The sequence below is a fragment of the Leucoraja erinacea genome, chromosome 19 (assembly GCF_028641065.1).
Source record: "Leucoraja erinacea ecotype New England chromosome 19, Leri_hhj_1, whole genome shotgun sequence".
Classification (NCBI taxonomy): domain Eukaryota; kingdom Metazoa; phylum Chordata; class Chondrichthyes; order Rajiformes; family Rajidae; genus Leucoraja; species Leucoraja erinaceus.
The window spans coordinates 10,839,003-10,862,625 of NC_073395.1; the positions used below are offsets into that span (position 1 = coordinate 10,839,003).

At 39.6% G+C, this 23,623-nt stretch overlaps 1 protein-coding gene across 2 annotated transcripts in view; it reads left to right on the forward strand.

Moving 5' to 3' along the window:
* The window catches only part of fam3c (FAM3 metabolism regulating signaling molecule C), a 34,574-nt gene extending 11,296 nt beyond the window's left edge, over positions 1-23,278 (forward strand). Inside the window, exons 2-10 of one of the 2 annotated variants that reach the window (XM_055650271.1) lie at positions 4,879-4,928; positions 8,752-8,856; positions 11,462-11,491; positions 12,911-13,034; positions 14,638-14,696; positions 15,466-15,516; positions 17,576-17,660; positions 19,066-19,192; positions 21,853-23,278. In XM_055650271.1, the coding sequence (XP_055506246.1) occupies positions 4,916-4,928; positions 8,752-8,856; positions 11,462-11,491; positions 12,911-13,034; positions 14,638-14,696; positions 15,466-15,516; positions 17,576-17,660; positions 19,066-19,192; positions 21,853-21,954 (696 nt within the window). In that variant the 5' untranslated portion in view covers positions 4,879-4,915 and the 3' untranslated portion in view covers positions 21,955-23,278. The remainder of the gene's footprint in view (positions 1-4,878; positions 4,929-8,751; positions 8,857-11,461; positions 11,492-12,910; positions 13,035-14,637; positions 14,697-15,465; positions 15,517-17,575; positions 17,661-19,065; positions 19,193-21,852) is intronic. The other variant, XM_055650272.1, reaches the window with a different exon arrangement.
* The last annotated feature ends 345 nt before the right edge of the window (positions 23,279-23,623 follow it).

A 23,623-nucleotide genomic window follows, 5' to 3' on the forward strand; every position in this document is an offset into this window, starting at 1 on the left:
GAACAGACCATTCCATACCCCTCTCCCGGAGCCAATCATAAGTCCCCCTGCCTGCGTTGTTTCCGCACTACTAGCGGAAGGGTGGTCTATTGAGTCTACCCAACTATTGCTGTTGTGTTTTGCTCAACAAAGCTACACTTTCCCAGGAATGGTGTGAGAAGAGCCAAACTTTCTCAGGCACTGTGAACAGGTGCAAGGATATCTGACGCAATGTCTGGGGAACAGTAAAGAAAGCAAATACAATGCTAGCATTTATTTCAAGAGGGTTTGTACACAAAAACAGGGATGTAATGCTGAGGCTCTATAAAGCGCTGGTAAGGCCGCATTTGCAATATTGTGAGCAATTTTGGGCACCATATTTGAGGAAGGGTGTGCTGGCTCTGGAGAGGGTCCAGAGGAGGTTTACAAGAATGATCCCAGGAATGAGTAGATTAACCTTTGATGAGCGTTTGTCGGCACTGGGCCTGTACTCGCTGGAGTTTAGAAGAATGAGGGGGTCCTCATTAAAACATACAGAATAGTGAAAGGCTTGGATAGAATGGATGTGGAGAGGATGTTTCCACTAGTGGGAGAATCTGGGACTAGAGGTCATAGCCTCAGAATTAAAGGACATTCTTTCAGGAACGAGATGAGTAGAAATTTCATTGGTCAGAGGGTGGTGAATCTGTGGAATTCTTTGCCACAGAAGGCTGTAGAGGCCAAGTCAGTGGATATTATTAAGGCAGAGATAGATAGATTTTTGATTAGTACAGGTGTCAGAAGTTATGGGGAGATAACAGGAGAATGGGGTTAGGAGGGTGAGATAAATCAGCCATGATTGAATGGTGGAGTACACGTTGGTCCGAATGGCCTAATTCTGCTCCAATCACTTACGACATCTTGTTTTCGAAGTGTTTGGAATGCTGTGCTGCTAATTTGGAACTCCATTTTAGCTGAAATTGTCTGTTTTTTTACAATACAATGGGACATGTTAGTCGGTATGGGCTAGCTGGGCCGAAGGGCTTGCTTCCACGCTGTATGCCTTTATGACTATGAAATTAGGGAAATAATTAACCACTCAGACTTCAATTGGATTTTAAGAGGTTGGTAAAAGTTTGAAGGGAATGGAATCATTACAAAATGCACAAATGAGTCTTGTGAGAGCATTTGCAGTTGAGACAAATAATCAAATGAAATAAAAGGCCCTTGACTCTGTACAGCAGAGCATAGAAGCTGGATGAGTGGATAACTCAGCCCTTGACCCTGCCCTACTGCGCATTGAGGTGATTTGTCCCTCCATATTCGTGCCTACTCTCAGTAAATTCTCATTCATTGGTCAGGAATCTGCCTCAAAGGGTCTCCGTTTCCACTGGCCTGAGAGGAAATCTGCCATTTTTTGGCTTAAATAAGTGAACTGCTATCTTGAGATAGCGATGCCTGATTCTAATTTTTCCCATAAGTGAACGTGACCACCCTGTCAAACCTCTTCAAGACCCTGTCTGACTTGTTGATTACACAAAAGGGCAATTGTTTAAATGATCCAAATTTAATTCTGGATTGTTATTCTATTATTTATAAACTTATTTGGATGCAATTTTAATTGTTTGCGTTTTTTGACCTAAACACTTGAACTACAAGGGAGTGTAATTTCCATTTCCTAATTTTCACTTGCAACATTTTCCTGGAATATAACCCCTTCGCCTCTTTAATTTGATTAAATGCCTCAGTAACCAGTGAAATGCAACCCTTCCCCATAATGTGAAGCTCTCATGAGATCCCTTGAGACTCCCACAGAAACACACTGTTGCGCACTGCATATGTGCCTACTCCTGTATGTGGATTTTTTTTTTTTTTTTTAAGAGTTTACAGATGTAAGTATAAAACAAATAGATTTAGCAAGTGATCAAAATTTTGGAAAAATGGTATGACTGTCTGTTGGTGTGAGGTCTTCGAAGTAGAACTGGGATAAGATAGAGCAAAGTCTTTTCCAAATGGTGAAAAGCTAGGAAATACTAGATGCCCAAAGAGGATTAGGACTCCGATATTTAGATCATGAAGACACAGCATGCATGGAAAACAATAAAGGTGAATGGAATGTAAACTTGTGATGACAACTGCAGCATTGTGAGAAGTCCTGGAAACCACACCTCCATGAAGGACATTTTAATTAGCCTCGGAGGGAATGAGTGTGTTTGTGAAAGTGATACCTGACCTCAAGGGTTGAGTTACGAGACGGCACTGCCGACTGCAGCTGCCTTCTCTCTTAATCAGACGATGAAAGGGTTGAGGTTTTCAAGTTTCTTCTGATGGTAAAGTCCAGGGCCAGGGAGTGTTGTTGATAGTAAACCAGACGCACTTCCATTATCAAAAAAGATTGGAAGCTTTACGATCTTTTATAAATGCCAGATGGTGCTATCTGTTAATTTTCAACCTAGGTTTGCTAGATTAGTGATTAAGGTTATCAAACAAAGGCATAGTTAGTCACAAACAATCATTTTTTTCTTTGAGCATACTTGAAGCCTCTGCGTCTTGTCTGATACTCCGGGCTTGTTATGGCCTGTTATGTCCAAGTCAGACCAGTGATAGAGCTTCCAATCAGACCCACCCCCTTGCTCTTCCTCCACTCCACGGGTGTCACGGGTTATGGGGAGAAGGCAGGAGAATGGGGTTAGGAGGGAAAGATAGATCAGCCATGATTGAATGGCGGAGAAGACTTGATGGGCCGAATAGCCTAATTCTACTCCTATCACTTGTGATCTTATGATTTCCTGCACATGATTTCCCTTAAAATGGTGTCCAATTCCTTATGAAAGTTGATGTGGTCTATTTTAAACCAAATTGGATAGGAAATAGAATTGTGGAACATTTCCGATCCATGCTATCATACAAGAAGGATGAGTTAATTGGATCTGGAAAGTTTGGCTATAGTGGGTGTGGTCATTGTAAGAGAATGTTGTATATAAGCAGAATCAGTCAAAGCCAATGTGATCTTGTTACAATGCCAGTTCACAAGTTTGGTTCTTCCATTATAAGATGGCATGCAATTATGATGTAAAGAAATGATAACCATGGAAGTGAAGTATTTTTACAAAAAAACCCAATGTGACATGTACTTAAATATACAACAGCTTATGATGTGTCCCACAAAATTAGGGTATTGGGAGTAGAAGGTAATGAGTTAAGATGGAAGATTATCAGGGAGATTTAGAGCTGAGGCAAGGCCAGCAAATTGGATTATGAGAGTCAGACGAAAGGTCCTGATCCAAAACATCAGGTCAGGTAGGAAAGTGTTAGTGTGCAGGGCTCACTGATCTGTATCCATGCTGTATCTCTAAACTAAAAATAGAAAAGATCTGCGCATTCCCTCAACAGATGCTGCATGACCTGCCGAGTTCCCCCAGCGCTTTGTGTTGTGCTCAAGATTCCAGCAGCTGTAGTTTCTTGTGTGTCCAAATTGGATTGTTTCCGATATTCACAACGTGTTAGCCGAGAAAGCTTTTCATGTAGGTAATGCCTCAATGAAAGTTAACTCCAAAATAATCAGCTCGTGTATGCACAAAAACCAATTAGAATCGGTAATGAGATTTCTTTTTCACTCCGTTTTCTGATTGTCCATTCCAGAAGCCATTGGTTGCATTCCTGTTAGTTATACATTTCTCTATTACAAATAAGATCTCAAGTATTGTCTCCGCGAGACTTGAGATGCATTCATTTATACCTTTTTAATTATGTGTAGGAAGGAACTGCAGATGCTGGTTTTAATCAAAGATAGACACAAAAAGCTGGAGTAACTCAGCGGGACAAGCAGCATCCCTGTAGAGAAGGAATGGGTGATGTTTTGGGTCAAGAAGGGCCTGAAGTTTATTCTGAAGAAGGGTCTCGACCCAAAACATCACCCATCCCTGCTCTCCGGAGATGCTACGTGTTCCGCTGAGTTACTCCAGCTTTTTGTGTCTATCTTCCTTTTTAATTGTGGATCCCTTTCACCACTTTATGTATTCTATACACAGTTCAATTTGCCGTCTTTATTCTCTTGCCTTTTTCAACCTTGGTGGGGTTTACCATTTGATTGATTTTCTCAAAATAAATAAATGTAGTCCAGAATTCTGCTGACTGTGGACGGCCGGTGGTTCCAATGGGCCTTGAACAGCCCACCATAAATCTGGGAAATGGGAATTATTACTGGGATTCCTTTTCATAAGCTGTGCAATGTTTCTCTCCAATTAAAACTAATCCCCATTCATTTGAGTGGGTATTTCCAGTATGGCGATAAGGAAATAAGTTTTAGTTTTATAGATACAGCGTGGAAACGGGCTCTTTGGCTCACCGACCAGCTATCACCCGTACACAAGTTCTATACTACACACTAGGGACAGTTTACAGAAGCCGGTTAACCTACATACCTGTTCAAGAAGGAACTGCAGATGCTGGAAGATCGAAGGTACACAGAAATGCTGGAGAAACTCAGCGGGTGCAGCAGCATCTATGGAGCGAAGGAAATAGTCAATGTTTCGGCGAAACCCTTCTTCAAACTATTTGAAACGTCGCCTATTTCCTTCGCTCCATAGATGCTGCTGCACCCGCTGAGTTTCTCCAGCATTTTTGTGAACCTACATACCTGCATGTCTTCGTAATGAGAGAGCAATCCGGAGCACCCGGATAAAACCCACGTGGTCACAGGGAGAACATTCAAACTTCATGCAGGCAGTACCTGCAGTCAGGATTGAACCCGGGTCTCTGGCGCTGTAAAGCAGAAACTCTACTGCTGCACCTTTGTACCGGCCCCACTTTGGACTCTGGAAATATAAATATCACAATCATTCATTGGAATTTTATTTAAAAACCTGTAATTTTTTTTAAAACATTGTTTTATTAAAATTAACAATTTTCTTTTTGCAGATATTGAAGCTTGGTGATTTATATTAAAGTTGGAATAATGAGAATAGCAGGTAAGATACAACCAGCTTTATTGATTAGACTTTTGACACCGTTTGCATTACTGCGTTAACGGTATAAAATTTAATTTGGAGCTAAATTTGACAATTTATTCTTGTGAATTTACATTAAGTCGACAATCTGCTGTGTTAGTCATGCTGATTTTGTGGTTTGGCTTTAAGCATGTAATTATTGGCACAGGAAATAGGACATTTGTCTTTTCACCTGGACTTGGAAATGATTGCTGTCAGCAAGATATTATAGCTGGGAACATGTTCGATTTTTCAACATGAATATTCTGCAAATTGAAGATAAAATGAATCATGATGGAGATTTGCAAACATTCATCACAAGGGACTCGGCATAAATGGAGTGCAATTTATCCTGGTCTTAATGGTTTTATTTAACGGGGAAATTGTTAGGAAAGGTTGGTGTTTAGCAAGGATGTGCATTTCCGCTCTACATTGGTTCTGAGGAAAACAAACCCATATATAAGCACTAATTGCAGTAATTTAGAATATAATGTCATCTTGTTTATTGAAGTACATATTGAAGTACTTGTTGAAGTAAAATCGGACATTAATTGATATTCAACCCAAAAAGGTGGTAACTGGCTTTTCTGCTGTGTTTTATATTTTAACCCCTTCTTAATTACTTAATATAGTTTTATAATCTTGCACTTAAATTTAATATTTACTCATTACTGTTCCACCACTGATTTTGTGGCACTCTTGGCTTTGCTCGTGTATCCACTTTAATGGACCAACAGAGGTCACTGCCTCCGAGAGGGGTGGAACGGTACCGGAGCGGCCCAACTAGGCTGCTACGGGGGCCGAGAAACCAGCCTGCAAGATGTGCTGGCTCCAGCTGGGCTGGAGTTCCAGAGCCCCGGCTGCAGGTTGCAAATTCAACCCACCGATCGGCCGTGGAAGCCCCGATGTGGTAGAAATTGGCTGCCTTGCCCAGCCTAGGGGCCACATTTTCGAGGGGACTTCCAGGACAGGGAGATTTCAAGTGGGCTCTCGTAATTTTGTCTCGATTTAAGGAGGTGCCAGACCACCAATTGCTGGAAAATCAGTGGTGGGCCTGTACTGAATAAATAACAGAATTTTCACCCAATCTATTCAGATTTGCATACAACACTCAACTTTAAAAAAAAAGTGCATTTGATCTCATTTGAAAATATTAAGCCTTTTAATTAAATAATCAATTCAAAAATGCTGCTGGTATCATTTAAATTATAAGATTTTTGTCTTGCAATCATAATCTTTAGTGGATCTTACTATAAATGTGATTACATCTGAAACTTAGCCTGTTTGAAACGGGGCTAATCACAAAATGGTAGAATGAATACAGTATGAACGATAGTAATTTGACCTGTCAAATCCTGACCGGATCTACTTTATAAAAAAAAAAAAGGTTCCATTCTTTTCCAAACCCCAGCCCCCTTTCATAACTTTACAAAACCAAATTTTCCTTTCCAATATTTATCCAGCTCCTTTGTAAATATTGCTGTTGAGTCTTCATCCACTAACACAATGCATTACCCTGTGCAAAAAGGTTTTCCTCGTGTCACTTTTGGTTCTTTTGAAGATTCATTATGACGTTCTTGGTTTTGCTCTCTTTCCCCTTATGAGATTCAGGATTTACAGTGGTCATTTATCAATCTATCTGCCCTGGTACTCTCAATGAATTATTTCATGTTTGTACTCCTTTTAGAGTCATGGTGTGATACAGTGTGGAAACAGGCCCTTCGGCCCAACTCGCTCACACCGGCCAACAATGTTCCAGCTACCCTCGTCCCACTTGCCTGCGCTTGGTAAATAACCCTCCACACCTGTCCTATGTACCTGTCAAACCGTGTACCTGTCCAACTGTTAAACGATGGGATAGTCCAAGCCTCAACTTCCTCCTCTGCCAGCTTGTTCCATACACCCACCACCCTCTGTGTGGAAAACGTTACCCCTCGGATTCCTATTAAATCTTTTCCCCTTTAGCTTGAACCTATGTCCTCTGGTCCTCGATTCCCCTACTCTGGGTAAAAGACTCTGTGCATCTACCCGATCTAGTTCTCTCATGATTTTGTATACCCCTATAAGATCTCCCTTCATCCTTCATCCATGGAGCAGAGACCTAGCCTACTTAACATCTCCCTATAGCTCACACCCTCTAGTCCTGGTAACATCCTTGTAAATCTCTCTAGCCCTGGCAACATCCTCGTAAATCTTAGATTTATAAATTTTAGAATTGTACCCTCTAATTTAGTATTTATTATTTGTACCAAAATGTGACACAATTCTTAGTACTAAATTTCGTCAGCCACTTATCCATGCGTTTCATCAGTCTGACTATGTTTCCTTGGTCGACTGCCAACCTCTTCATAGTTCACTGCACACCTAAGTTTTGTGTTATCTGCATATTTGGAAATGTGCTTATTACACAGAAATCCAAATCATGAGATGTGTAGGAAGGAACTGCTCTGTCTCAGTCTGAAGAATGGTCTCGACCCGAAACATCGCCATTACGTCTCTCCAGAGATTCTGCCTGTCTCGCTGAGTTACTGCAACATTTTGTGTCATATCTTCAATCCAAATCATGAGAATAGATTATGAAAAGTATTATTCCTTCTGTTAATCCCAGGGTGATCCACTGTACAATTCCCTTCTTTTAAAACTTGCACTATCTCCAGTTCTGCTGCATTCATTTCATTCTCGTTCAGTCTTTGTGATTCTATTATCTGACACTTAATCAAATGCATTGGAAAATCAGCGCATACCTCAAGAATTCAATTTCCTTCATTTACCTTTCGTTCATCAAAGAACTCTTGAGATTAGTTGCACACGATTTGCCATTTGCAGTCGTTCTGATGGGTGCCGAGCCGAAACGGCACCTATCCATGTTCTCCAGAGATGCTGCCTGACCCGCTGTGTTATTCCAGCACTTTGTGTATCTCTCCTTGCCATTTGACAAACTTAGCTTTCTCTAGTTTATCTATATTTGTCCACATGACAGATAATTCTGTCCCTGATTATTGTTTCTAGCTCTTTTCTCATCACCCGTAGGATTGGATTTATTCCCACAGCTCTTTTTGAACAAGGGTGCAACATTTGTAGCTTTCCAGCCCCAAAGTTATGTACATTTTTAAGATTATAGTCAGGCCTCCCTTAGCAACCTAGGGTACTTCTCAACTGAGTAAATTGATATTGATATCTATACATAACTAAAACTCTGATCTTGGGCTCTTCTGGTTTGCGCGTTTTTTCTATTTGCGCAGAAACGGTACGCGATAGCACTACGATTTGTCATCAGCGCACTCCCCGTTCTCCTGTGCTCCGAGTGCAACATGTTTCGTTCCGACCGGTGGTATATTGCAAAAGTTAACGAGGTTTAAAAACCGTAAAAACCGCGCATGCGCAGATCGACCTCCTCTCCACACCGTGCGTATTGGTCTCCTGTCACTCCTCGGGACGGTCCGCCCCTTCCTGTGCCATCGCGTCTTTACTGGAACTGAGGGACGCTGCGGGTGGCCGGCGAAGATCTCCAACCGGACACAATTTTCGGAGGGACCAGAAGCGGCCTGGCCCGGAGTCGGAGATGACGCCAAAAAGAAAGCGGAGAGTCTGATCCCAGCGGAGGAGAGCGTCCAGCTTTAATTTTAACAGTTAAAAGACATTTGGTACATGGATAGGAAAGGGTTACAGAGATATGGGCCATACGCGGGCAGATGGGACTACTGTAGATGGGGCATCTTGGTTGGCATGGGCAAGTTGGGCCAAAGGGCCTGTTTACGTGCTGAATAACTCTATTAACAGACTTTTCTACCATTTGATCTTTCAGGTCCAATAAAATTTGGGGTAGTCATTGTACTGTTTTTGCTGATGGGTTATCTCGCATTCCAAATATTTGAAATCAAAATAGATGGAAATTTCAAATCAATATTTGGTAAGTATTTGACCACATGCCTTAGTAACTTGAAATGTTACGTTTCCAGAATGAAATGCAGCACAAAGTTTTGACATAGAAATGACATAAACATAGATATAAGTTATTCATTATTATACAAGAAAATGGCTTGCATAATTATTAATATTCAAAAATTGTTATAATGTTAATAATGGGTGCACACCAGACAGACGCTATTTCATTTTGATTTGTGTGAGTTTTGCTTTTCATCAATTTATTCTGATCCTTAACCATAGGCGACAAACCATGATAATTCATAAGTAACTAACCCCTTCCCCTCCCCTTTCTCCCCCAAGGCTCCCCCTTTCTTCCCCCACTCCCCTCCCCTGAACCTTGGCTAACCTTGCACTGTTTTTTGCCCTGCCTCTCCCCCTCCACCTGCATCCCTTCCATTGTATGGCCATTGGAAGGGATGCAGGTGGAGGGGGAGAGGCAGGGGGAAAAACGGTGAACGTTTCATAATTTGAAACTCTATCCTTTTTGGGCACGCACTAGTCTTTTCATCTCTGGTCTTTGTTCAACAATCTGCCTGTCAAAGAACCCCCTCGCCTCTGCCCTTTTTTTCAGCTTCCTTCTCAACACCTGAAGAAAGGTCCCGACCCAAAACATCACCTATCTATGTTCTGCAGAGAAGCTGCCTGAACTGCTGAGTTACCTTAGCATTTTGTGTCTTTGGTATAAACCAGCAACTGCAGTTCCTTGTTCTTACCTTCACTAATTCTCCTTTTCGACTATACGGTCTTTTTTCAAATAATTAATGAACTTGAGTATAAAAATAGTTTGTGTGGTGAATTCCATATTCTGTGTGTCCTGTGAAAGAACGTTTTCTGATTCACCACCTGATAGCTGATATCTTCTGCATTTTCCACGAATATCTATAATATCAGCACAATTGTCTATCCTTCTCTTCTTTTAGACATTAGAGATACAGTGTGGAAACAGGCCCTTCGGCCCACCGAGTCTGCGCTGACCAGCCTTTACCCCATTCACTAAATCCTTGTTCCTGCCAATTAATTTTCTCCTCGCTTCAAGGCTCTTTATTCATTCCTATTTAATATGTTTCCTCAATGTCAGTCTTCATTTGTCTGGGCTGTGTGGTGTTAACTGTCGCCAGGAAATCAAATGTGCTAACCCTGATGGTATCCGGAAACAAGTGTCAACTGCAGTTACCAATCCATTATCAATCTGTTGCCTTTCATTTTGTTTCTTGCAGTTCTTTTATCAAACTTTATTACATTTGTTTCAAGGGAAGTAATCTGCAGCTCTTTTAACTGCTTGTCAGTGTTATGAGCAAGCTACTTGCCCTCTCACAAAGTAGAAGAAAAACCATGACTACGATTACAAAAGAAGCATTGTGGGCTATGTTTCTTAATACACATAGTTTGTAACTTCCTAGTGATATTTTTTTTAGATAAGTTGGCTGGACTGTTACTTGTAAGTTAAAATTATCCAATAGCAAGGCTATGAAATTAGTTTAGTTTTGTTTGGTTATTGTCATGTGTGCAGTGGGAAATTTTGTTTGCGTGCTGTCCAGTCAAATCATGCTTATCCATGAGTACAATCAAACCATTCAGCCAGTGGTGCAAAGAGAAAAATACCAGCGTGCAGGATATATTGTCACTGCTATATATCTAGAGCTGCAGCGAAAGTGTAGGTAAAAATGTGCAAGGGCAACGATGAGGTAGATTGGAAGATCAGGACTAAATCAGGTGGCACATGCTTTCAAGGTTGTGTGTTTTCTGCCTGAGAGGGGAGAAAAGGGAATGACAGTAATCAAAATGGTTCTTGATTCTCCTCATTCCCTGAGGTCAGTAACCAGCTCCTTTGTCATGCTGACCTTCAAGGAGACATTGTGTACAGATGCTGATTTAAATCAAAGGTTGACACAAAATGCTGGAGTAACTCAGCGGGACAGGCAGCATCTCTGGAGAGAAGGATAGGGTGACGTTTTGGGTCGAGACCCTTCTTCAGACCGATACGGTTGTTGCCTTGACAGCATGTTTCTAAGTTTTCCGTCTCCTTCCTGTACTCCATTTCGTCATTGTTTGAGATCCGGCCCACAACGGTGGTGTCATTTTGATAATTTACAAATGGAGTTAGAGCAGCATTTGGCTGCGCAGTCATAAGAATAAAGAGTGAAGTAAGAGGCTGAGAATGCATCCTAGTGGAGCATTATTACCATAAGGATATTTTGTCGCCTATCGTCACTGATAGTGGTCTATGGGTCAGGAAGTCGAGGATCCAGTTGCAGAGGGGGATAGAGCTGACACCTAGATTCAAGAGTTTGGAGATGGGTTTGAGAATGAAATTACTGTGTAGAAAGAAGTAATCGTATCCAAAATATTGCGAATTGACCCCAATACATGTTCATCTAATTTCACAAGAGATAATGGTTTTAATAAACAAGACCCAAATGTACATGCTTTTCACGAGCATTTAATGGAAGCCTTCATCATGATGCATTTAAAATCTGAAAATATTCGAACTTCACGATTGACATGTTTGTCAAATGTGTGCTTGCATCAAATTACTGCAAAGCACTTGAGTTGTTTACTAACAACAGACAAATGATTTTATTTTGCAGCCAGATCACAAGATGATGCGCAAGTACGAAGTAAGTTTTCAGATGTGTGAAATGAAGGTTCAAAACTTTAGTCAATCACAGTGATTGATGAATTTATATTAAACCCATTAATTTTCAGGGGAAATGGAACTATCTATAGTTGCAATTATGCGCACCAATGGTAAATGTTTGAGTGCCCTATGGCGCAACAATGGCACATTGAGTGCTGTATTTCAAATTTGCATCCTCTTTCAGTCAGAATGTGTTTTGAGTGTATGATTGTTTAGGATTGGACCCTCAAAGGCTTCAATATATACATCCTATATTAACTTTATTTAGTTTAGTTTAGAAATGCAGCATGGAAACGGGCCCTTCGGCCCACCGAGTCCACACCAACCAGCAATCCCCGCACACTAACGCTATCCTACGCACACTAGGGATAATTTACAATCTTTACCAAAGCCAATTAACCTACAAACCCGTACGTCTTTGGAGTGTCAGAGGAAACTGAAGATCTCGGAGAAAACCCACGCAGACATGGCGAGAACGTACAAACTCTGTACAGACAGCACACGTAGTCGGGATCGAACCCGGTCTCTGGCACTGTAATTGCTGTGAGGCAGCAACTACCGTTGAGCCACCGTGCTGCCCTATAAGTATAGGGTGATTTAGTTATTTTGGTAAATGGTGATTTAGTTATTTTGGTAAATGGTGAATGTAATCATCTATTGATTCAACTTTGATTTTCTGTTACTTGGGTATCAAGCACTTTCTGTGTTGAAGTTTTTGCCCAGCTTTTGTCACCTCAAATATAATTCTGCTAGACATAAAATGTAAAACAAATTTATGCCCCACTTTGCTAGCGTCATTTTGAGGTTTATCTGCGACTTGAGAAAATGGAGCAGAAATATTGTAACCGCATGTCTGTTTGTGGCAGCACAGTGGCACAACGGTAGAGTTGCTGCCTTACAGCGTCAGAGGCCCTGATTCGATCATGACTATGGGTGCAGTCTGTACAGAGTTTGTATTTTCTCTCTGTGACAGTGTGGGTTTTCTCCGGGTGCTCCGGTCTCCTCCAACACGTCAAAGACATACAGAATTGCAGGTTAACTGGCTTCATGAAAAAATTGCCCCTCGTGTGTAGGATAATTCTAGTGTAACTGATGATTGCTGGTCGGCGCAGACCTGGTCTTCTTTTTCTTGCGAATGAAACATAAATATACCAAAGGAATAGTTAGATCTCAAGCCGGTTGTTGAGCAGCCAGGTTGTTGTCTCTGCGCCAATGTCTGCCAGGCCCTGAGCTGGTGGGTAGTCCGAAGGAACTGTTTCAGAGCTGCATCTCCAAAGTCTAAAGTCAGTCAATTTTGTTGTATTTCTGGGGGTTTTTTCTCTACCCGATAATTTATTGAATAGTATGTGTGGATGAGAAGATTTGTTTTAGTCAAATAAATCTTAACATTTTATCTTAGCAACAAAGTCACCAAAGTACAAATGTGGCCTCGCAAAGCCCTGCCCTGAGAATCATTTTGCATTCAAAATGGCCAGTGGAGCAGCAAACGTGGTTGGACCCAAAATTTGTATCGAAGATAAAATGTAAGTATTGATATATTTCTCCTCCTGTGTTACATTCAGTTGCAGATGAGTGAAGTACGGAGGGATGGACATTAACTGGAGCACAAATTGTAAAAGGCTGATGCAGCAGGATTTTGGGAAGGCAAATGGTGGATTGGTCTATATCATGAGAGTTGGAGTTTAGAAATAAGGAAGTGTAGTTATAATTGTACAACATACTGGTAAGGTCATATCAGTACGTGTATTGTGCAAATCATTGGTCTCATTATTTAAGGATTTTTTTTGGGGAACCCTACCAGACACAGACAATTAGATAAATGATTAATGATTCAGTATTTTAAAGCTGTTTATCATGAACAAATGTTAAACAGAACACCAAGAAAGGTTGCTGAATGTGGGATGTCATTTAGTGTTAATTATGGATGAACATATTTCCATCTTTCCTCAGCAAAGCCTATCTTTACCCTGTTTGATAAAGCAACTTGATATTGGGATCTGGGGATCTAATTGATTTGATTGGGCAAGGAATAACATTGTGTATTCACATGACAGATTAAAATAAACTGGATAAGTAAGATGTAATTGAACATATCTTATTTAATTTTGAGGTTTTATCTAAAATGAGATACTCTGTTTAAGTATGAATTTGTTTTAATGTAATCATTAAACACATGGAACTGCTGATGCTGGTTTACGAAATAAAACTAAGTGCTGGGGTAACTCAGCAGGTCAGGCAGCATCTCTGGAGAACATTGATAGGCAGCATTTCGGGTTGGGACCCTTCAGATGATAAAATGCCACCCTATCGAAATCTCACCTGTCCATGTTCTCTAGAGATAGACACATAGTGCTGGAGTAACTCAGCGGGTCAGGCAGCATCAGTGGAGAAAAAAGATGGGTGACGTTTCAGATTCAGTCTCCTGAGATGCTGCCTGGCCCGCTGAGTTACTTCAGCAATTTGTCAATTTAATCTGTGTTCAGTTAAAATGCAAGTCAACTTTGTTTGCAAGTGAGAACTTGTGTTTAATAATGCAGTCATCCTCTTTACTCTGATTTCCACACTGACTTTGGTGGTGCAAGCTGTGCTTCACTACTTTTGATAAGAATTTCTTCACAAAATTATGTTGTGCAGAAAATCCGGTGGTTTCTAAACTTGCAGCATCCGGAGCAAGGTACAAATGATATACCCTTGCACAAAGTAATTATCAAGGCATTAGCAGATCAATGCAATTAACGCTGAATCATTTTGAGGTTTACATTGACACACATTACATCTAAGGTTTGACATATCATTACACAACATCTGTAAATAAATAACTTGAAACCATAGCTTTAACGAACCTGAGGGCAGAGGTTTAAGATGAAGGGGGAAAGATTTTATAGGAATCTGAGAGGTAACTTTTTCACACAAAGGGTGGTGGATGTTTGGACCGAGCTGTCGGTGGAGGTAGTTGAGGCAGGTACTATTGCAACGTTTATGAAGCATTTAGACAGGTACATGGATATGATAGATTTGGAGGGTATGGTTCAGACGCAGGAAAGTGAGACTAGTGTAGATCGGATATGTTGGTTAGTCTGTTACTAAACTATGACTGAAATATGATGCAATTATTCACTCTTGTAGAATAATGAGCAGCGTGAAAAACAACGTTGGTCGTGGCATAAACATTGCCACAGTAAACGGTGAGTGAATCATCTTATCCAATTTGATCTAGTTCTTGATTGCCTCCTTTGACACAATGCTTCTTTCAGCGGTTTCTTACATTGCTCAAGATCAGTTACTCAAATTCCTGAAAATGTAATTATTGTTTTGATATCAGTATTTTCTTAATTATTTTGTACTTTGTATGGGGAAGCAACATCAGCAGGGCTTGTATATAATTGATGGGTGTCATTTACATGGAACGTACAGGTAAGGGGTCACAGCTTAAGGATAAGGGGGAAATCCTTTAAAACCGAGATGAGAAGAAATTTTTTCACACAGAGAGTGGTGAATCTCTGGAACTCTCTGCCACAAAGGGTAGTTGAGGCCAGTTTATTGGCTATATTTAAGAGGGAGTTAGATGTGGCTAAGGGGATCAGGGGGTATGGAGAGAAGGCAGGTACGGGATACTGAGTTGGATGATCAGCCATGATCATATTGAATGGCGGTGCAGGCTCGAAGGGCCGAATGGCCTACTCCTGCACCTAATTTCTATGTTTCTATGTTTCTAAGTGTGCTGTACCATGAATGGCATTAGGGCACTCAATATTTATCAGGCAAGAAAATATTTAAAAATGACTTTTTTGTCTTGTCAAAGATGAGACTAAAATCTATTTTTTTAAATGTATTTAAGAATGATTAACCATTGTTAATTTTGTTAACCCAGGATTCTAAATATTTGGTGGTTTACTCTTCAATTAAATGTTGGTATTTTACACTTAAGCTCATTCACTCTTCTGCTTCTTTCAGGTAGAACTGGTGAATTATTGGACACTAAAGTTTTTGACCTTTGGGGTGCAGGTACAGATTTAGTACTTTTATAACATCTTTTTAGATTTGAGTATACCTGTTGGTTTATAGTGATCTCCTTCAGTGATGAGATATTCATGAGGACCTTTTGGAAAGGTTCAATGTTGTTAGGTTTTATGGTTTGCCTGCCAACTCATTAATCACACTAAACTTGCTGAGTCTTTGAAATACTTCTGACATGAATATATTTAGTTGCTCTGGTCCTGCTGCAGCAACGTTTTCCATATGAATCTGCAAAATACCTACCCTCAACAGAACTTGATAGGTTTGGTCTGTGTGATGGACCGGGCTACATCTTCAACTCTGTAATTTCTTGCTGTCTGGGACAAAGATGTTCCCAGACCAAGCTGTGATGCAACCTGACAGTACGGTGCATCTGTGGAAGTTTATAAGAGTCATTGGAGATATACCAAATTTCCACAGTCTCCTAAGAAAGTAGAGGCATTGGTGTGTCACCTTGTGGTTGGTCCATGACAGATCATTGGAAATGTTAATGCCAAGGAACCTGAAGCTCTTAACCATTTTCTCTTTGACACCATTGATGCTGATTGGGGATTTATTCCACCACGCTTGGTAAAGTCAATAATCAGTTCCTTTGCCTTGCTAATATTGAGGGAGAGGTTGATGAGCTGACACCATATTACTGTTCTCTTTCTCTTTTCTGTGCTCTGTCTCATCATTGTTCGTGATCCATCTCACCACAGTGGTGTAATCTACAAACTTCTAGATGGAGCTAGAGCTGAATTTGGCCGCACAACCCAGAGAGTATAGGGAGAATGGTAGGGATTCAGAACACAACCTTGCAGGCCAACGGTGTTGAGAATTATTATTGAGGAGGTGGTAACGCCCCTCCTAACTGATGCTGGTCAATGGGTCAGAAAGTCGCGGATCCAGTGGCAGAGATGGGGGCTGATTCCTAGTTTGAAGATTAAATTCTTCGGTCCTGGAGTTTGGATATGGAGCGAGCTACTGGAGGAAGTGGTAGAGGCAAGAACTATAACAACATTTAAGTCATTGCACGGGTACAGGAAAGACTTTAGAGGGGGGTTCAAGCAAGGGCACATGGGACTTGCATAGAAAGGGCATCTTGGTTGGCATGGACATGTTGGGTCGATGTATGAAGTCAGAGATTTCTGCTTTTAGTTGTGAAGTATACAAATTGATTTGTATTATTGTTACACTAACAAGCTTTGAATCTTCTCAGAGCTGATTGTCCGATGAAAACATCAAGCAGCACAATGGTAAATCTTGGAGTGGCTGTGTGTTGCAGATAGAGTTGATGCCATCAATAATTGAGGGCCAAGATATCAGTGCAAGGGTTGAGAAGAGAAACATTTTGCGGGCATTTTCTTTATTTCCAGCTTGAGCCTTTAGAAGATGCTGGTGAAGGCTTCCTTTAACTACTATTATTTGTGTGAAGGTATTCCCATTAAATGGAGCGTTACAGGAATTTTCTCAGTTATAATAAAAAACAGATGCAATATATTTCCAAAATAGGAGAGTGTTGATTGGAAAGAAATTCGCAGGATTTCTTCCTTTGTACACTGTATGGGGGAAAAAAACCAGATTGTAGTATAGGAAACAATTCTAATGCGATGTTTCTGATACTCATTTTAATGTAGCACCATGTGAAATAAACATTTGGTTTCATTGCACAATTACACTATTTCACTAATTTCCTGATCTTGGCACTTCATCACTCTCCTCCAACCCCACCTCGAAACCAATTCCTGACGTAAGTATGATCAGTTTTGGTGCTGTACTAATCCACGTATCACTTCCCCCCCCATTTCTGTCAGGCACATCAGAATACTCAAGGTTTTGTTGATGGCCATTAATTAAATAGTTACAAGGAAATAAGAATTTCCTTCCCTGATTATGACTGTGCACATATCATTTTCTATAATCTGACTGGTGGCAGTTACTAATTTGAGAACAATACCACGATGTATAAATGTCATGCTTTAAATACATGGTTCAATATAGGTAAACACAGCTTAAGTTAATAATTGACCTGAGTGTAGTAAATTTACTTTTGTGTTCCCCACAGATGTAAAGCCTTTCAATGAATTTCTGAAAACCTTAAAGGAAGGAACAATAGTTTTTATGGCTACGTATGACGATGCTGCAACCAAGTTAGTAAACAATCATTAACTCCTGATGAATCAGTCGGAGAATTGTTTATCAGTTTACTTAGTGTTCTCATTTGAAGTTGATCTGGTATGGGGAAGGAAAATCAGCTCCCAAAGTAACCCTAGGTTGGAAAGTTTTTAATTAAATACAATGTTATAATGTGCATATATATATATATATATTTAAATTTTAAATTTTGTAATTGGCCTCTGGCATGGTTTACAAACTGCGAAAATCAATTCAACTTTAGATGACGTGAGTGTATAAATTAAGATTATAGCCGAAAGCCAACTTTCATGGTGAAATGACAGTGAATAGCTTGTAATTGGAAACTGGGTGGGGAAAATTAATGAGGAATAAAGATGATAATGTGTTTAGGTTGAAGTCATGATAGAAATTATAAATTAATATTTCTTATTATAGATGTAGAAGTTGTTGGAGAATATTTCATCAGAACAAGCAATTTGTGTGGAGGGAGATGTGGGTACCATGTTAGTTCAACCACCTTTAGACTTTAGAGATACAGCGTGGAAAGGGGCCCTTTGGCCCACCGAGTCCACGCTGGTCAGCGATCGCCCAGTATACTAACACGATCCTATATGCAAGGGACAATTTACTGAAGCCAACTAACCTACAAACCTGCACACCTTTGGAGTGTGGGAGGAAACCGGAGCACCCAGTGAAAACCCACACAGTCACAGAGAGAACATACAAACTCTGTACAGACAGAACCCGTAGTCGGGATCGAACCCGGGTTAATGCCACTGTAAGGCAGCAACTCTACCGCTGCGCCACTGTGCTGCCCTTTCTTCAGAACTGAGATAAACAGGAATGAATGGTACTGGATTGCAACCACGGCACTTCGAATCCAGTCACTCCTGTAGCAAAAAGCACACTGCTGGAGGAAGCCAGCAGGCCAGGCAGTATCTCTGCAGTTCCTCCAGCAGTTTGTTTTTTTCACTCCAACTTCCAGCATCTGCAGTCTCTTGTGTCTCCACATGCCTGATTGGGCGTGTTGCCTTACAGAATAATCATGCAAGTCATAAATACAGAGTGGTAACTTGAGACCGTATCCTGGACTCCATTACTGTTCTCGAACATATCTTGTTGACAAAATATTGTCTCGGTTGCAGGAGGCTACCTACTGACAATGGTGCCACATAGTTTTCTTTGTCTGCAACGTGCCGCACAGAATGTCAACAGTAGTCCATGTGCTACTGGACAAAATTCAGCCATTTCACAAGAAATCAAACTGTACATCTACAAGCAAGACTTGTATGGTGTCTTCCAAAGAGTGGCAACCAAGCTGTGAGGTATTGTTAAACTAAGCATTGTATGGGCGATAAAGGTACATGGTGAGAAGCAGATTGTTGTAATTTTGTTTCAAATTGCCTTGTTTTGCTGCAGACTTGATGATAATGCACGCAAACTGTTAGGTGAATTGGGGAGCGCATCTATTTCCAACCTCAGCTTCCGAGACAACTGGATTTTCGTCGGTGCAAAGGGGATTCAATCAAAGAGTCCTTTTGAGCAGGTATAATAAGTGTTGATGCTGTCAACATGTTTCTCCCTTGACTTACAACAATACTGTTTGGCCTTTTCTTGTTGCAAATACATGTCAATATTAGAGCTGCTGGGAAAGCTATATTTTATATATGTATGTATATGTGTGTGTGTGTATATATATATAATATATATATATGTGTGGGTATATAGAGAGATAGAGAGATAGAGATATAGATATATAGAGCTGTTCTACTGCTGCGAAAGTTATATTAAGTGAACAAGCAGCTGTTGTGATAGTTTCTACTGAGGCTGTAGGATGGAAAGACTGGTTTCTTGAATATTTTGCTCTGAACTTGTTAGCTATGAATTATTCAATAGGATTCAAATTCATAGCGCTTCCCAAAGATTGAAGTTTAGCAATGCTGTTACTTTTATATATATGTGTATATATGTATATATATATATATATATATGTATGTGTATATATATATATATATATATATATATATGTATATGTGTATATATATATATATATATATATGTGTGTATTATATATATATATATGTGTGTGTATATATATATATATATGTGTGTGTATATATATATATATGTGTATATATATATATATATATGTGTGTATATATATATATATATATATGTGTGTGTGTATATATATATATATGTGTATATATATGTGTGTGTGTGTGTATATATATAGATATATATATATAGATATATATATATATATATATATATATATAGCTGTTCTACTGCTGCGAAAGTTATATTAAGTGAACAAGCAGCTGTTGTGATAGTTTCTGCTGAGGCTGTAGGATGGAAAGACTGGTTTCTTGAATATTTTGATCTGAACTTGTTAACTATGAATTATTTAATAGGATTCAAATTCATAGCGCTTCCCAAAGATTGAAGTTTAGCTATGCTGTTACTTTTATTATCGGGACAAAATATTTCTATAAAAAATAAATATCACTATCATTCCAGATGTTTTGGGTTTTTTTGAGTTTGCGGAAAGAAGCAGATTTTTTGGAAGAATGTATTGAAATTAATCAGTTGAAAGCCTAATGCTGATGTTTTACAAAGCACCGGTCAGATCGCATTGGCACCGTTACTAATCAAGAACCTATCTAATTGACTATGGTGGTGTTCCATTTGGTAAAGTGCTTTGATAACTGACACAACTTGGCTTTATTCGATGATTAATCCTGACCGTATTTAGCAACCTCGAACAGTTTTGAGTGAATTAATGTACTAGATGATCCTTCCATACAAAAGCTTTAATCCATGGTAGCTTTAATTGTTTTTTTAATCATAATTGTAAGCAGTTAAAGGTCATGATAAACATATTCAGTTCCAATGGTTAAACAATAAACCTTGACTGTGGTGGATTGCTCAACTTTATGGTATTTTGCTCAAATTATTTTCTCTCCAGTGTGCAACCCTAAGAACATGTGAAGCTATGGCCATGAAAGCTTTACAATGTTCTACCAGTAGCAGAAAATAATCAGTACTTTATTTCATATGCAGTAGTCACAGGCAGTCATGGCCAACTGTAGTGTTGGAAGGATTGAAATATTTGGACTAGAAATACATAGTATTGATGCTATGGGTGGCGCAGCTGCAGCCTCACCGCACCAGAGACCCGGGTTTGATCCTGACCTTGGGTGCTGTCTGTGCGGAGTTTGCACGTTCTTTCTGTGACCACGAGGGTTTCCTCTCACATCGCAAAGACGTGCAGGTTTGTAGGTTAATTGGCCTCTGTAAATTGCCTCGAGTGTGTAGGGAGTGAAACTGGCATAACAAAGAGCTAGTGTGAACGAATAATAGATGGTTGACGTGGACTCGGTGGGTTGAAAGTCCTGGTTCCATGCTATGTTAAAACTATGTGGGACGTAGAGCAGTATGGCACAGGACCAGGCCCGTCGCCTCACAATGTATGTGCAGAACATGACAACAAATTAATCTAATTCCTTTTACCTGCACAAGTTCCAAATCCCTCCACCCCCTGCATATTCATGTGTCAACCTATTATCTTTTCTGCTTCTAAATCCCTGCCAGCCCCCATTCCCCCGTTCCTCTGGCAGCACGTTTGGGGCACCTACCTATCTGTAATATAAACATTATCCCGCAGTTATTTTAAACTTTCCTTTTCCAAACTAGGAAATAGATTCGGACTAAATACCCTATCTAGACCCCTCATAATTTTGTACACTTTTATCAGTTTCCCCCCCAACCTCTGGAGAAAACAATCCAAGTTTGTCCAACCTCTGCTTATAGCTAACACCCTCCAATCCAGGCAGCATTCTGGTAAACCTCTTTTACACGTTCTCCAAATCCTCCATGTCCTTACTGTAAAAAAATCTAAAACATGAATGTACAAAATTTGTGGCTTGTGAGCAGAAAGATGAGTTGGTTGAAGCTGGAAAATTCTGTATGGTGCTGTTGTGGCCAAGGAACTCAAGAGTCAAGAGAGTTTATTGTCATGTGTCCCTGATAGGACAATGAAATTCTTGCTTTGCTTCAGCACAACAGAACATAGTAAGCATTGACGACAAACCTCGTAAGGTGCTGTAAACCTGGTTGGAATGTATAATTGTGGCTCATGCCTGTTTTCTTCCAATGAAACAACCATTCTACATGTTCTAATACACATCTTTTTTCCCCCTACAGCATATAAAGAATAATAAAGACACAAATAAATATGAAGGCTGGCCAGAAGTTCTAGAAATGGAAGGGTGCGTTCCTCCCAAAAAAGAAGAAATTAAGCCTTGAGAGCAAAACTATATTTTTAACATAGTTTCTTTGATTTGACTTAACCAAGTTTTCTGTTCATTTTTCTTTTAAACTTACAATTTGAGTGAAAACTTCACCCCTTACAATTAACGTTAGCTTTTATTTATAAAGTAGCAACCCTGTGTTTTTGTGTCAGAACCTTGGGTGCAGAGACAAAATCATTGATTGTTCCTCATTTCCTTTCACAAATATGTTTTGTTGAATGGGTATTCCTGCTTGCATTCCTTTTCAAAGAAGAACAGGAACAAGACTGGTCGAAAATAGTTGCTCATATTTTCTTGATTGATCCATTGTGTTGCAGTTTGCATGTTTATAAATATACTACAGATCATTGTGAAGGATTTGGATGGCACATTATGCGCTGATGGATTTTGTATATAACTAATTTTTTCCAGAGCTATTTGGAAAACTGATGCCCAGTGCTTGAGCTAGGAAATTATCATTGTGATATTAATGTCAACTGGTCAGAAGCACTTGGAGTTCATAATCAACTTTAAACGAGATTCCTGAATTCCTCAGGCTTGGAAACAAAAGTTGGTATTCTAGGCAATATTTATTTTGTTCCCTTTTTGATATCTTTATGTATTGGTACACATTAGTGAATTTCTGCAGCATTGCGGGAGATTGAGAAGTAATATTTTCAGTAATGCTGGAATGATTAATTGTTTGTTTTGTAGAGCGTGTCGTTGTCAAGAAAAATGTTTTTTTTTGCTTTAGTGCTAACACTATAATGTTGCCTCTAATTCTTCACAACTGTAGTCGATTACTGTTAGAATAGTGAATTGCAAACTTTTTTTTACTAAGAGTAGACATTCCTGTGGAACTCAAATCTTTTCATAAAGTCTCACCTAATCATCCAACCCAAGGAAAAATAATTGTTTTCATCGCTCTTTTTAAGTAAGATACAAGAAAAAAAGCAGCACATTACATCAGTGAATATCAATGCAGCACAAAATTCTGGTGACGGAAATGGAAGGGAGTGGTTGCTGATCTCAGCATCTGTGTTAATATAAACGGTGAAAGTGAAATCGTGGCTCTTAATATTCTTCTGTAGAAAAACTTAAAAGCTGAGATATTTTGAATTTCTACTATGTGAACAGTTTTACTGTATCATCTGTCATTTCTGCATGTGTCTATTGGAAAAAAAACATTGCGCAAACTCCTAAAAAGGCTGAATGCATTTTTATAATGACGCTGGTATTGCTGCTGAGTGTTCTACCTTTACTCTTCGCAAAATGAATCACCAGCTCTAAGACCTAAAATGTGGGTCGTCTTTGTGTGTAATTAAAAGCTCTCTACTGTTTGTGAGTATTGATTTTTTTAAAATCTTGAAATAACCTATTGTTACAGAAGAGAGAGGTAGAACAAAATAACTGGGTTTTTCTTTCCAGGGGAGGAATGAAATGATCCAGTTATTTTCTAAGTTGGCTGTTTTGCACTTTTGCTAACTGTGAAATATTAAGTTTGTGTGTGAGTGTGGCTTTCTTTATGGTAATGAATCTTAAAAGCAGAACTCAAATGTAATTCAAATTGACTAATACCTGGATAAAGAAATCCGGTTGAAATTAAATGTGCCTCTTGTTAATACTTTGAAAACTAGATACAAATGGTCACATGTTTAGAGATGCAGCGTGTAAACAGGTCCTTT